The sequence below is a fragment of the Littorina saxatilis genome, unplaced genomic scaffold (genome assembly GCF_037325665.1).
Source record: "Littorina saxatilis isolate snail1 unplaced genomic scaffold, US_GU_Lsax_2.0 scaffold_315, whole genome shotgun sequence".
NCBI classification, from domain to species: Eukaryota; Metazoa; Mollusca; class Gastropoda; order Littorinimorpha; family Littorinidae; genus Littorina; species Littorina saxatilis.
In genome coordinates this window covers 133,325-143,955 of record NW_027128149.1, presented here as the reverse complement: position 1 = coordinate 143,955, position 10,631 = coordinate 133,325, and the positions used below count along the sequence as shown (strand labels likewise).

Sequence of the window (10,631 nt, the reverse complement as noted above, 5' to 3'; positions counted from 1 at the left end):
GCTTCAAGGTCAAGGTCGCAGGGGCCATAAATGTTGCCTAAAAAACAGCTATTTTTCCCATTTTTCCCATTTTCTCTGAAGTTTTTGAGATTGAATACCTCACCTATATATGATATATAGGGCAAAGTAAGCCCCATCTTTTGATACCAGTTTGGTTTACCTTGCTTCAAGGTCAAGGTCACAGGAGCTCTTCAAAGTTGGATTGTATACATATTTTGAAGTGACCTTGACCCTGAACTATGGAAGATAACTGTTTCAAACTTAAAAATTATGTGGGGCACATGTTATGCTTTCATCATGAGACACATTTGGTCACATATGATCAAGGTCAAGGTCACTTTGACCCTTATAAAATGTGACCAAAATAAGGTAGTGAACCACTAAAAGTGACCATATCTCATGGTAGAAAGAGCCAATAAGCACCATTGTACTTCCTATGTCTTGAATTAACAGCTTTGTGTTGCATGACCTTGGATGACCTTGACTTTGGGTCAAAGTCACATGTATTTTGGTAGGAAAAATGTGTAAAGCATGTGAGTCGTATGGGCTTTGCCCTTCTTGTTTTTAATTGTGTAAAATAAATGAATAATTTTTTTTTTTTTTTTTTTTTTTAAATCCAAGTGACCCGGGTTCGATTCCCGGCATGGGCGGTCTATTTTTTTTTTTTTTTTTTTTTTTTTTTAATTCTTGTTTACTATTGTTTATTATGAACGTTTTAATGTTTAATTTTACTCTAATAGTTTTTTTTAATTGTGTAAAATAAATAAATAATATATTTTTATTTTATTTTTTTTAAATCCACGTGCACAAGACAAAAACTTTCATACTGGGGGAGCGAGCCAGTCTGAAGAGTACTTGGGTCCAGCGCCAGCGTTTTTTATTATGATGTTATGTTTTATGTGTACAGAGTGCAGATAGTCAGTTAGGTGTTATTATGAGGTTATGTTTTATGTGTACAGAAACAGATAGTCAGTTAGGTGTTATTGTGATGTTATGTTTTATGTGTACAGAGACAGATAGTCAGTTTGGTGTTATTATGATGTTATGTTTTATGTGTACAGAAACAGATAGTCAGTTAGGTGTTATTATGATGTTATGTTTTATGTGTACAGAGTGCAGATAGTCAGTTTGCTGTTTGCCCCCCAGGGGGAGTCCAATATTGGTTGGGACGAGAAAGAATTTACCCGATGCTCCCCAGCATGTCGTAAGAGGCGACTAACGGTTCTGTTTCTCCTTTTACCCTTGTTAAGTGTTTCTTGTATAGAATATAGTCAATGTTTGTAAAGATTTTAGTCAAGCAGTATGTAAGAAATGTTAAGTCCTTTGTACTGGAAACTTGCATTCTCCCAGTAAGGTCATATATTGTACTACGTTGCAAGCCCCTGGAGCAATTTTTTGATTAGTGCTTTTGTGAACAAGAAACAGTTAACAAGTGGCTCTATCCCATCTCCCCCCTTTCCCCTATCCCATCTCCCCCCTTTCCCCATCGCGATATAACCTTGAATGGTTGAAAACGACGTTAAACACCAAATAAAGAAAGAAAGAAAGAAAGTAAGTTTGCTGTTTTATTGTGATGTTATGTTTTATGTGTACAGAGACAAACGGTTCAACTTCGAGTCAAGTGTATGTTTTATATGTACAGAGGCAGACGGTTCAACTTCGAGTCAAGTGGTCACAATGTGGGAGCTGTGGAGGATGCCGTAAGTTACTATCAGAGTGTTAATTAGCCATTACAGTGGAACCTCCCTTAACGACCTCTCCCAAGAACTACCCCCTCCTTATCCGATTACATTTCTCGGCACGGATGCCTTAACCTCCCAAGAATGACGCCCTACTTTTTCAGATAACCGCCCTACCAACATAGGGTCAATAACGACTTTGACCTTTTTACCAATGAGTGGCAAGGTTTGTAATTACCCAGCACAGGCAGAACACGCACGCGATTATGAAAAGTGTCTTAATGACTGAGGTGTTCTGTGTGCAGAATGATGGAGCGAGTGTTAATGTCTGACATGTTCTGTGTGCAGAATGGTTATGGAGCGTGTGTTAATGTCTGACGTGTTCTGTGTGCAGAATGGTTATGGAGCGTGTGTTAATGTCTGATGTGTTCTGTGTGTATAATGGTTATGGAGCGTGTGTTAATGTCTGACGTGTTCTGTGTGCAGAATGGTTATGGAGTGTGTTAATGTCTGACGTGTTCTGTGTGTATAATGGTTATGGAGCGTGTGTTAATGTCTGACGTGTTCTGTGTGTAGAATGGTTATGGAGCGTGTGTTAATGTCTGATGTGTTCTGTGTGTAGAATGGTTATGGAGCGTGTGTTAATGTCTGACGTGTTCTGTGTGTAGAATGGTTATGGAGCGTGTGTTAATGTCTGACGTGTTCTGTGTGTAGAATGGTTATGGAGCGTGTGTTGATGTCTGACGTGTTCTGTGTGCAGAATGGTTATGGAGCGTGTGTTAATGTCTGACGTGTTCTGTGTGTAGAATGGTTATGGAGCGTGTGTTAATGTCTGACGTGTTCTGTGTGCAGAATGGTTATGGAGCGTGTGTTAATGTCTGATGTGTTTTTTGTGTAGAATGGTTATGGAGCGTGTTAATGTCTGACGTGTTCTGTGTGCAGAATGGTCATGGAGTGTGTTAATGTCTGACGTGTTCTGTGTGCAGAATGGTCATGGAGTGTGTTAATGTCTGACGTGTTCTGTGTGCAGAATGGTTATGGAGTGTGTTAATGTCTGACGTGTTCTGTGTGTAGAATGGTTATGGAGCGTGTGTTAATGTCTGACGTGTTCTGTGTGTAGAATGGTTATGGAGCGTGTGTTAATGTCTGACGTGTTCTGTGTGCAGAATGATGGAGCGTGTGTTAATGTCTGACATGTTCTGTGTGTAGAATGGTTATGGAGCGTGACTGTTAATGTCTGACGTGTTCTGTGTGTAGAATGGTTATGGAGCGTGTGTTAATGTCTGACGTGTTCTGTGTGTAGAATGGTTATGGAGCGTGTGTTAATGTCTGACGTGTTCTATGTGCAGAATGATTATGGAGCGTGTGTTAATGTCTGACGTGTTCTGTGTGTAGAATGGTTATGGAGAGTGTGTTAATGTCTGACGTGTTCTGTGTGAAGAATGGTTATGGAGCGTGTGTTAATGTCTGACGTGTTCTGTGTGCAGAATGGTTATGGAGCGTGTGTTAATGTCTGACGTGTTCTGTGTGTAGAATGGTTATGGAGCATGTGTTAATGTCTGACGTGTTCTGTGTGTAGAATGGTTATGGAGCGTGTGTTAATGTCTGACGTGTTCTGTGTGTAGAATGGTTATGGAGCGTGTGTTAATGTCTGACGTGTTCTGTGTGCAGAATGGTTATGGAGCATGTGTTAATGTCTGATGTGTTCTGTGTGTAGAATGGTTATGGAGCGTGTGTTAATGTCTGACGTGTTCTGTGTGCAGAATGGTCATGGAGTGTGTTAATGTCTGACGTGTTCTGTGTGCATAATGGTTATGGAGTGTGTTAATGTCTGACGTGTTCTGTGTGTAGAATGGTTATGGAGCGTGTGTTAATGTCTGACGTGTTCTGTGTGTAGAATGGTTATGGAGTGTGTTAATGTGTGATGTGTTCTGTGTGCAGAATGATGGAGCGTGTGTTAATGTCTGACGTGTTCTGTGTGTAGAATGGTTATGGAGCGTGTGTTAATGTCTGACGTGTTCTGTGTGTAGAATGGTTATGGAGCGTGTGTTAATGTCTGACGTGTTCTGTGTGCAGAATGGTTATGGAGCGTGTGTTAATGTCTGACGTGTTCTGTGTGCAGAATGGTTATGGAGCGTGTGTTAATGTCTGACGTGTTCTGTGTGTAGAATGGTTATGGAGCGTGTGTTAATGTCTGACGTGTTCTGTGTGTAGAATGGTTATGGAGCGTGTGTTAATGTCTGACGTGTTCTGTGTGCAGAATGGTTATGGAGAGTGTGTTAATGTCTGACGTGTTCTGTGTGTAGAATGGTTATGGAGCGTGTGTTGATGTCTGACGTGTTCTGTGTGTAGAATGGTTATGGAGCGTGTGTTAATTTCTGACGTGTTCTGTGTGTAGAATGGTTATGGAGCGTGTGTTAATGTCTGACGTGTTCTGCTAACAGAATGGTTATGGAGCGTGTGTTAATGTCTGACGTGTTCTGTGTGCAGAATGGTTATGGAGTGTGTGTTAATGTCTGACGTGTTCTGTGTGTAGAATGGTTATGGAGCGTGTGTTAATGTCTGACGTTTTCAGACCTGTTTACCAGTACGATTTGGGCGTATTTTGTACGCCAAATTTGTATCAGTACGCATAATACGCGACACACGCACAGAATACGCATAAGAAAAAGTCTAGAATACGTTTTCCGGTGTTGGTGTGCTGATTACGGGATGGTACAACTGATACCGGTTTCGGTCTAAGGGAGATAACCATGACAGCGAATCTTCAGCTGTGGAAACCTCGTTCAGTTGTTGGCACGTCTGGACAATCGTGGGCCAGTGCTGATTACGGGATGGTACAACTGATACCGGTTACGGTCTAAGGGAGATAACCATGACAGCGAATCTTCAGCTGTAGAAACCTCGTTCAGTTGTTGGCACATGCGGAAAAATGTGCCAGTTTCGGATGACTGTACCAAGTCTAAACAGCAGAAACGGCAGATTTTCTTGGAGAAATACAAGAAAGAGCCAGGAATTGTAGAGTCTTCTTTGGGAAAAAGTCATGCACACTGCAAGTACTGTAAATCGGATTTCTCCGTTGCCCATGCCGGGAAATATGACATCGAACGACACTGCAGAGAGAATCTTCTCGTGTGTCACAAAGAAGAAAACAAACCAGAGGGCCTCCTTATCAGCTGAAACTGTTGACAGCCTATTGGTGGTAAAGAGCAGGCCTGGTGAACCTCATGAGCGGAACTACAGCTCAGTGCAGCTGACCAAGCTGAAATCATCATACTACAACTTGCTGTCGAAGAAACCTGACTAGACTAGACTCAGTACCGCTGCATACTACAACTTGAAGAACCCTGACTAGACTAAGGGGCGCAGTGGAAAAAATCAGCTTGTAATGGATTTTAACCACCAGCAGATCTTTATCGGTTTCCCTTTGTTGATTTTGTGTGTGTCACTTTTGTGAGAGTAACACTAATAGTATGAAGACAACAAGATTAACTTTTGAGCAAAGCCAAAGGGGAGAAGACTGAACAGATGCAGCTGTCAGTGGCAAGTTCATCTTTTCATTATCAATCTGTTTGGAAGACACTGGTTATAATGCTACAAACTGGCAGGTAAATACAATTGTTTTATCCCTGTTGTATTGGAAGGAGTTAAATTCTGAAGGTGTTCACAAGACATGCAATTCTTACACAAACACGTTTGCACCCACGTCACGCGTACATTTTCCCTAGCCCATATATGGCTTTGCTTGCAAAGTACACCAACTTTTTGAAAAATACACTCAACTTTTTTGGAAAGTACTCTTGCCTCGGGTTTAGGGTAAACAGGTCTGCGTTTTCTGTGTGCAGAATGGTTATGGAGCGTGTGTTAATGTCTGATGTGTTCTGTGTGCAGAATGGTTATGGAGTGTGTTAATGTCTGACGTGTTCTGTGTGTAGAATGGTTATGGAGCGTGTGTTAATGTCTGACGTGTTCTGTGTGTAGAATGGTTATGGAGCGTGTGTTAATGTCTGACGTGTTCTGTGTGCAGAATGGTTATGGAGCGTGTGTTAATGTCTGATGTGTTCTGTGTGTAGAATGGTTATGGAGCGTGTGTTAATGTCTGACGTGTTCTGTGTGCAGAATGGTTATGGAGCGTGTGTTAATGTCTGACGTGTTCTGTGTGCAGAATGGTTATGGAGCGTGTGTTAATGTCTGATGTGTTCTGTGTGTAGAATGGTTATGGAGCGTGTGTTAATGTCTGACGTGTTCTGTGTGTAGAATGGTTATGGAGCGTGTGTTAATGTCTGACGTGTTCTGTGTGTAGAATGGTTATGGAGCGTGTGTTAATGTCTGACGTGTTCTGTGTGCAGAATGGTTATGGAGCGTGTGTTAATGTCTGACGTGTTCTGTGTGCAGAATGATTATGGAGCGTGTGTTAATGTCTGATGTGTTCTGTGTGCAGAATGGTTATGGAGTGTGTTAATGTCTGGATTGGATTGGATTGGATAAGATTTACAGTCCAGTGAGGTTACCCTCATGGAAATTCGGGCTGCTTTCTCCCCGGGGAAAGCGAGCTGCCATACATACGGCGCTACCCATTTTTTTTTTTTCCTGCATGCGTGTATTCATGTTTCCTGAGACTTAATGCCGTGTGAGATGGATTTTTTTTTTTACTTTATTCCAAGTCCCACGGGTATTTGATGGACATTTTTATCTATGCCTATACAATTTTGCCAGGAAAGACCCTTTTGTCAATCGTGGGATCTTTAACGTGCACACCCCAATGTAGTGTACACGAAGGGACCTCGGTTTTTCGTCTCATCCGAAAGACTAGCACTTGAACCCACCACCTAGGTTAGGAAAGGGGGGAGAAAATTGCGGCCTGACCCAGGCCTGAACACGCAACCTCTCGCTTCCGAGCGCAAGTGCGTTACCACTCGGCCACCCAGTCTGACGTGTTCTGTGTGTAGAATGGTTATGGAGCGTGTGTTAATGTCTGACGTGTTCTGTGTGCAGAATGGTTATGGAGCGTGTGTTAATGTCTGATGTGTTCTGTGTGTAGAATGGTTATGGAGCGTGTGTTAATGTCTGACGTGTTCTGTGTGCAGAATGGTTATGGAGCGTGTGTTAATGTCTGACGTGTTCTGTGTGCAGAATGGTCATGGAGTGTGTTAATGTCTGACGTGTTCTGTGTGCAGAATGGTTATGGAGTGTGTTAATGTCTGACGTGTTCTGTGTGTAGAATGGTTATGGAGCGTGTGTTAATGTCTGACGTGTTCTGTGTGTAGAATGGTTATGGAGCGTGTGTTAATGTCTGACGTGTTCTGTGTGCAGAATGATGGAGCGTGTGTTAATGTCTGACGTGTTCTGTGTGCAGAATGGTTATGGAGTGTGTGTTAATGTCTGACGTGTTCTGTGTGTGGAATGGTTATGGAGCGTGTGTTAATGTCTGACGTTTTCAGACCTGTTTACCGGTACGATTTGGGCGTATTTTGTACGCCAAATTTGTATCAGTACGCATAATACGCGACACACGCACAGAATACGCATAAGAAAAAGTCTAGAATACGTTTTCCGGTGTTGGTGTGCTGATTACGGGATGGTACAACTGATACCGGTTTCGGTCTAAGGGAGATAACCATGACAGCGAATCTTCAGCTGTGGAAACCTCGTTCAGTTGTTGGCACGTCTGGACAATCGTGGGCCAGTGCTGATTACGGGATGGTACAACTGATACCGGTTACGGTCTAAGGGAGATAACCATGACAGCGAATCTTCAGCTGTAGAAACCTCGTTCAGTTGTTGGCACATGCGGAAAAATGTGCCAGTTTCGGATGACTGTACCAAGTCTAAACAGCAGAAACGGCAGATTTTCTTGGAGAAATACAAGAAAGAGCCAGGAATTGTAGAGTCTTCTTTGGGAAAAAGTCATGCACACTGCAAGTACTGTAAATCGGATTTCTCCGTTGCCCATGCCGGGAAATATGACATCGAACGACACTGCAGAGAGAATCTTCTCGTGTGTCACAAAGAAGAAAACAAACCAGAGGGCCTCCTTATCAGCTGAAACTGTTGACAGCCTATTGGTGGTAAAGAGCAGGCCTGGTGAACCTCATGAGCGGAACTACAGCTCAGTGCAGCTGACCAAGCTGAAATCATCATACTACAACTTGCTGTCGAAGAAACCTGACTAGACTAGACTCAGTACCGCTGCATACTACAACTTGAAGAACCCTGACTAGACTAAGGGGCGCAGTGGAAAAAATCAGCTTGTAATGGATTTTAACCACCAGCAGATCTTTATCGGTTTCCCTTTGTTGATTTTGTGTGTGTCACTTTTGTGAGAGTAACACTAATAGTATGAAGACAACAAGATTAACTTTTGAGCAAAGCCAAAGGGGAGAAGACTGAACAGATGCAGCTGTCAGTGGCAAGTTCATCTTTTCATTATCAATCTGTTTGGAAGACACTGGTTATAATGCTACAAACTGGCAGGTAAATACAATTGTTTTATCCCTGTTGTATTGGAAGGAGTTAAATTCTGAAGGTGTTCACAAGACATGCAATTCTTACACAAACACGTTTGCACCCACGTCACGCGTACATTTTCCCTAGCCCATATATGGCTTTGCTTGCAAAGTACACCAACTTTTTGAAAAATACACTCAACTTTTTTGGAAAGTACTCTTGCCTCGGGTTTAGGGTAAACAGGTCTGCGTTTTCTGTGTGCAGAATGGTTATGGAGCGTGTGTTAATGTCTGATGTGTTCTGTGTGCAGAATGGTTATGGAGTGTGTTAATGTCTGACGTGTTCTGTGTGTAGAATGGTTATGGAGCGTGTGTTAATGTCTGACGTGTTCTGTGTGTAGAATGGTTATGGAGCGTGTGTTAATGTCTGACGTGTTCTGTGTGCAGAATGGTTATGGAGCGTGTGTTAATGTCTGATGTGTTCTGTGTGTAGAATGGTTATGGAGCGTGTGTTAATGTCTGACGTGTTCTGTGTGCAGAATGGTTATGGAGCGTGTGTTAATGTCTGACGTGTTCTGTGTGCAGAATGGTTATGGAGCGTGTGTTAATGTCTGATGTGTTCTGTGTGTAGAATGGTTATGGAGCGTGTGTTAATGTCTGACGTGTTCTGTGTGTAGAATGGTTATGGAGCGTGTGTTAATGTCTGACGTGTTCTGTGTGTAGAATGGTTATGGAGCGTGTGTTAATGTCTGACGTGTTCTGTGTGCAGAATGGTTATGGAGCGTGTGTTAATGTCTGACGTGTTCTGTGTGCAGAATGATTATGGAGCGTGTGTTAATGTCTGATGTGTTCTGTGTGCAGAATGGTTATGGAGTGTGTTAATGTCTGGATTGGATTGGATTGGATAAGATTTACAGTCCAGTGAGGTTACCCTCATGGAAATTCGGGCTGCTTTCTCCCCGGGGAAAGCGAGCTGCCATACATACGGCGCTACCCATTTTTTTTCTTTTTCCTGCATGCGTGTATTCATGTTTCCTGAGACTTAATGCCGTGTGAGATGGATTTTTTTTTTTACTTTATTCCAAGTCCCACGGGTATTTGATGGACATTTTTATCTATGCCTATACAATTTTGCCAGGAAAGACCCTTTTGTCAATCGTGGGATCTTTAACGTGCACACCCCAATGTAGTGTACACGAAGGGACCTCGGTTTTTCGTCTCATCCGAAAGACTAGCACTTGAACCCACCACCTAGGTTAGGAAAGGGGGGAGAAAATTGCGGCCTGACCCAGGCCTGAACACGCAACCTCTCGCTTCCGAGCGCAAGTGCGTTACCACTCGGCCACCCAGTCTGACGTGTTCTGTGTGTAGAATGGTTATGGAGCGTGTGTTAATGTCTGACGTGTTCTGTGTGCAGAATGGTTATGGAGCGTGTGTTAATGTCTGATGTGTTCTGTGTGTAGAATGGTTATGGAGCGTGTGTTAATGTCTGACGTGTTCTGTGTGTAGAATGGTTATGGAGCGTGTGTTAATGTCTGACGTGTTCTGTGTGCAGAATGGTCATGGAGTGTGTTAATGTCTGACGTGTTCTGTGTGCAGAATGGTTATGGAGTGTGTTAATGTCTGACGTGTTCTGTGTGTAGAATGGTTATGGAGCGTGTGTTAATGTCTGACGTGTTCTGTGTGTAGAATGGTTATGGAGCGTGTGTTAATGTCTGACGTGTTCTGTGTGCAGAATGATGGAGCGTGTGTTAATGTCTGACGTGTTCTGTGTGCAGAATGGTTATGGAGTGTGTGTTAATGTCTGACGTGTTCTGTGTGTGGAATGGTTATGGAGCGTGTGTTAATGTCTGACGTTTTCAGACCTGTTTACCGGTACGATTTGGGCGTATTTTGTACGCCAAATTTGTATCAGTACGCATAATACGCGACACACGCACAGAATACGCATAAGAAAAAGTCTAGAATACGTTTTCCGGTGTTGGTGTGCTGATTACGGGATGGTACAACTGATACCGGTTTCGGTCTAAGGGAGATAACCATGACAGCGAATCTTCAGCTGTGGAAACCTCGTTCAGTTGTTGGCACGTCTGGACAATCGTGGGCCAGTGCTGATTACGGGATGGTACAACTGATACCGGTTACGGTCTAAGGGAGATAACCATGACAGCGAATCTTCAGCTGTAGAAACCTCGTTCAGTTGTTGGCACATGCGGAAAAATGTGCCAGTTTCGGATGACTGTACCAAGTCTAAACAGCAGAAACGGCAGATTTTCTTGGAGAAATACAAGAAAGAGCCAGGAATTGTAGAGTCTTCTTTGGGAAAAAGTCATGCACACTGCAAGTACTGTAAATCGGATTTCTCCGTTGCCCATGCCGGGAAATATGACATCGAACGACACTGCAGAGAGAATCTTCTCGTGTGTCACAAAGAAGAAAACAAACCAGAGGGCCTCCTTATCAGCTGAAACTGTTGACAGCCTATTGGTGGTAAAGAGCAGGCCTG

General features: G+C 42.9%; 1 protein-coding gene across 1 annotated transcript in view; it reads left to right on the top strand.

Moving 5' to 3' along the window:
* The first annotated feature begins 1,147 nt into the window (after positions 1–1,147).
* LOC138956517 (uncharacterized) overlaps positions 1,148–10,631 on the top strand; it is a 44,672-nt gene continuing 35,188 nt past the window's right edge. The window contains exon 1 of the mRNA XM_070327853.1: positions 1,148–1,700. Within this exon, the coding sequence (XP_070183954.1) occupies positions 1,504–1,700 (197 nt within the window). The 5' untranslated portion in view covers positions 1,148–1,503. The remainder of the gene's footprint in view (positions 1,701–10,631) is intronic.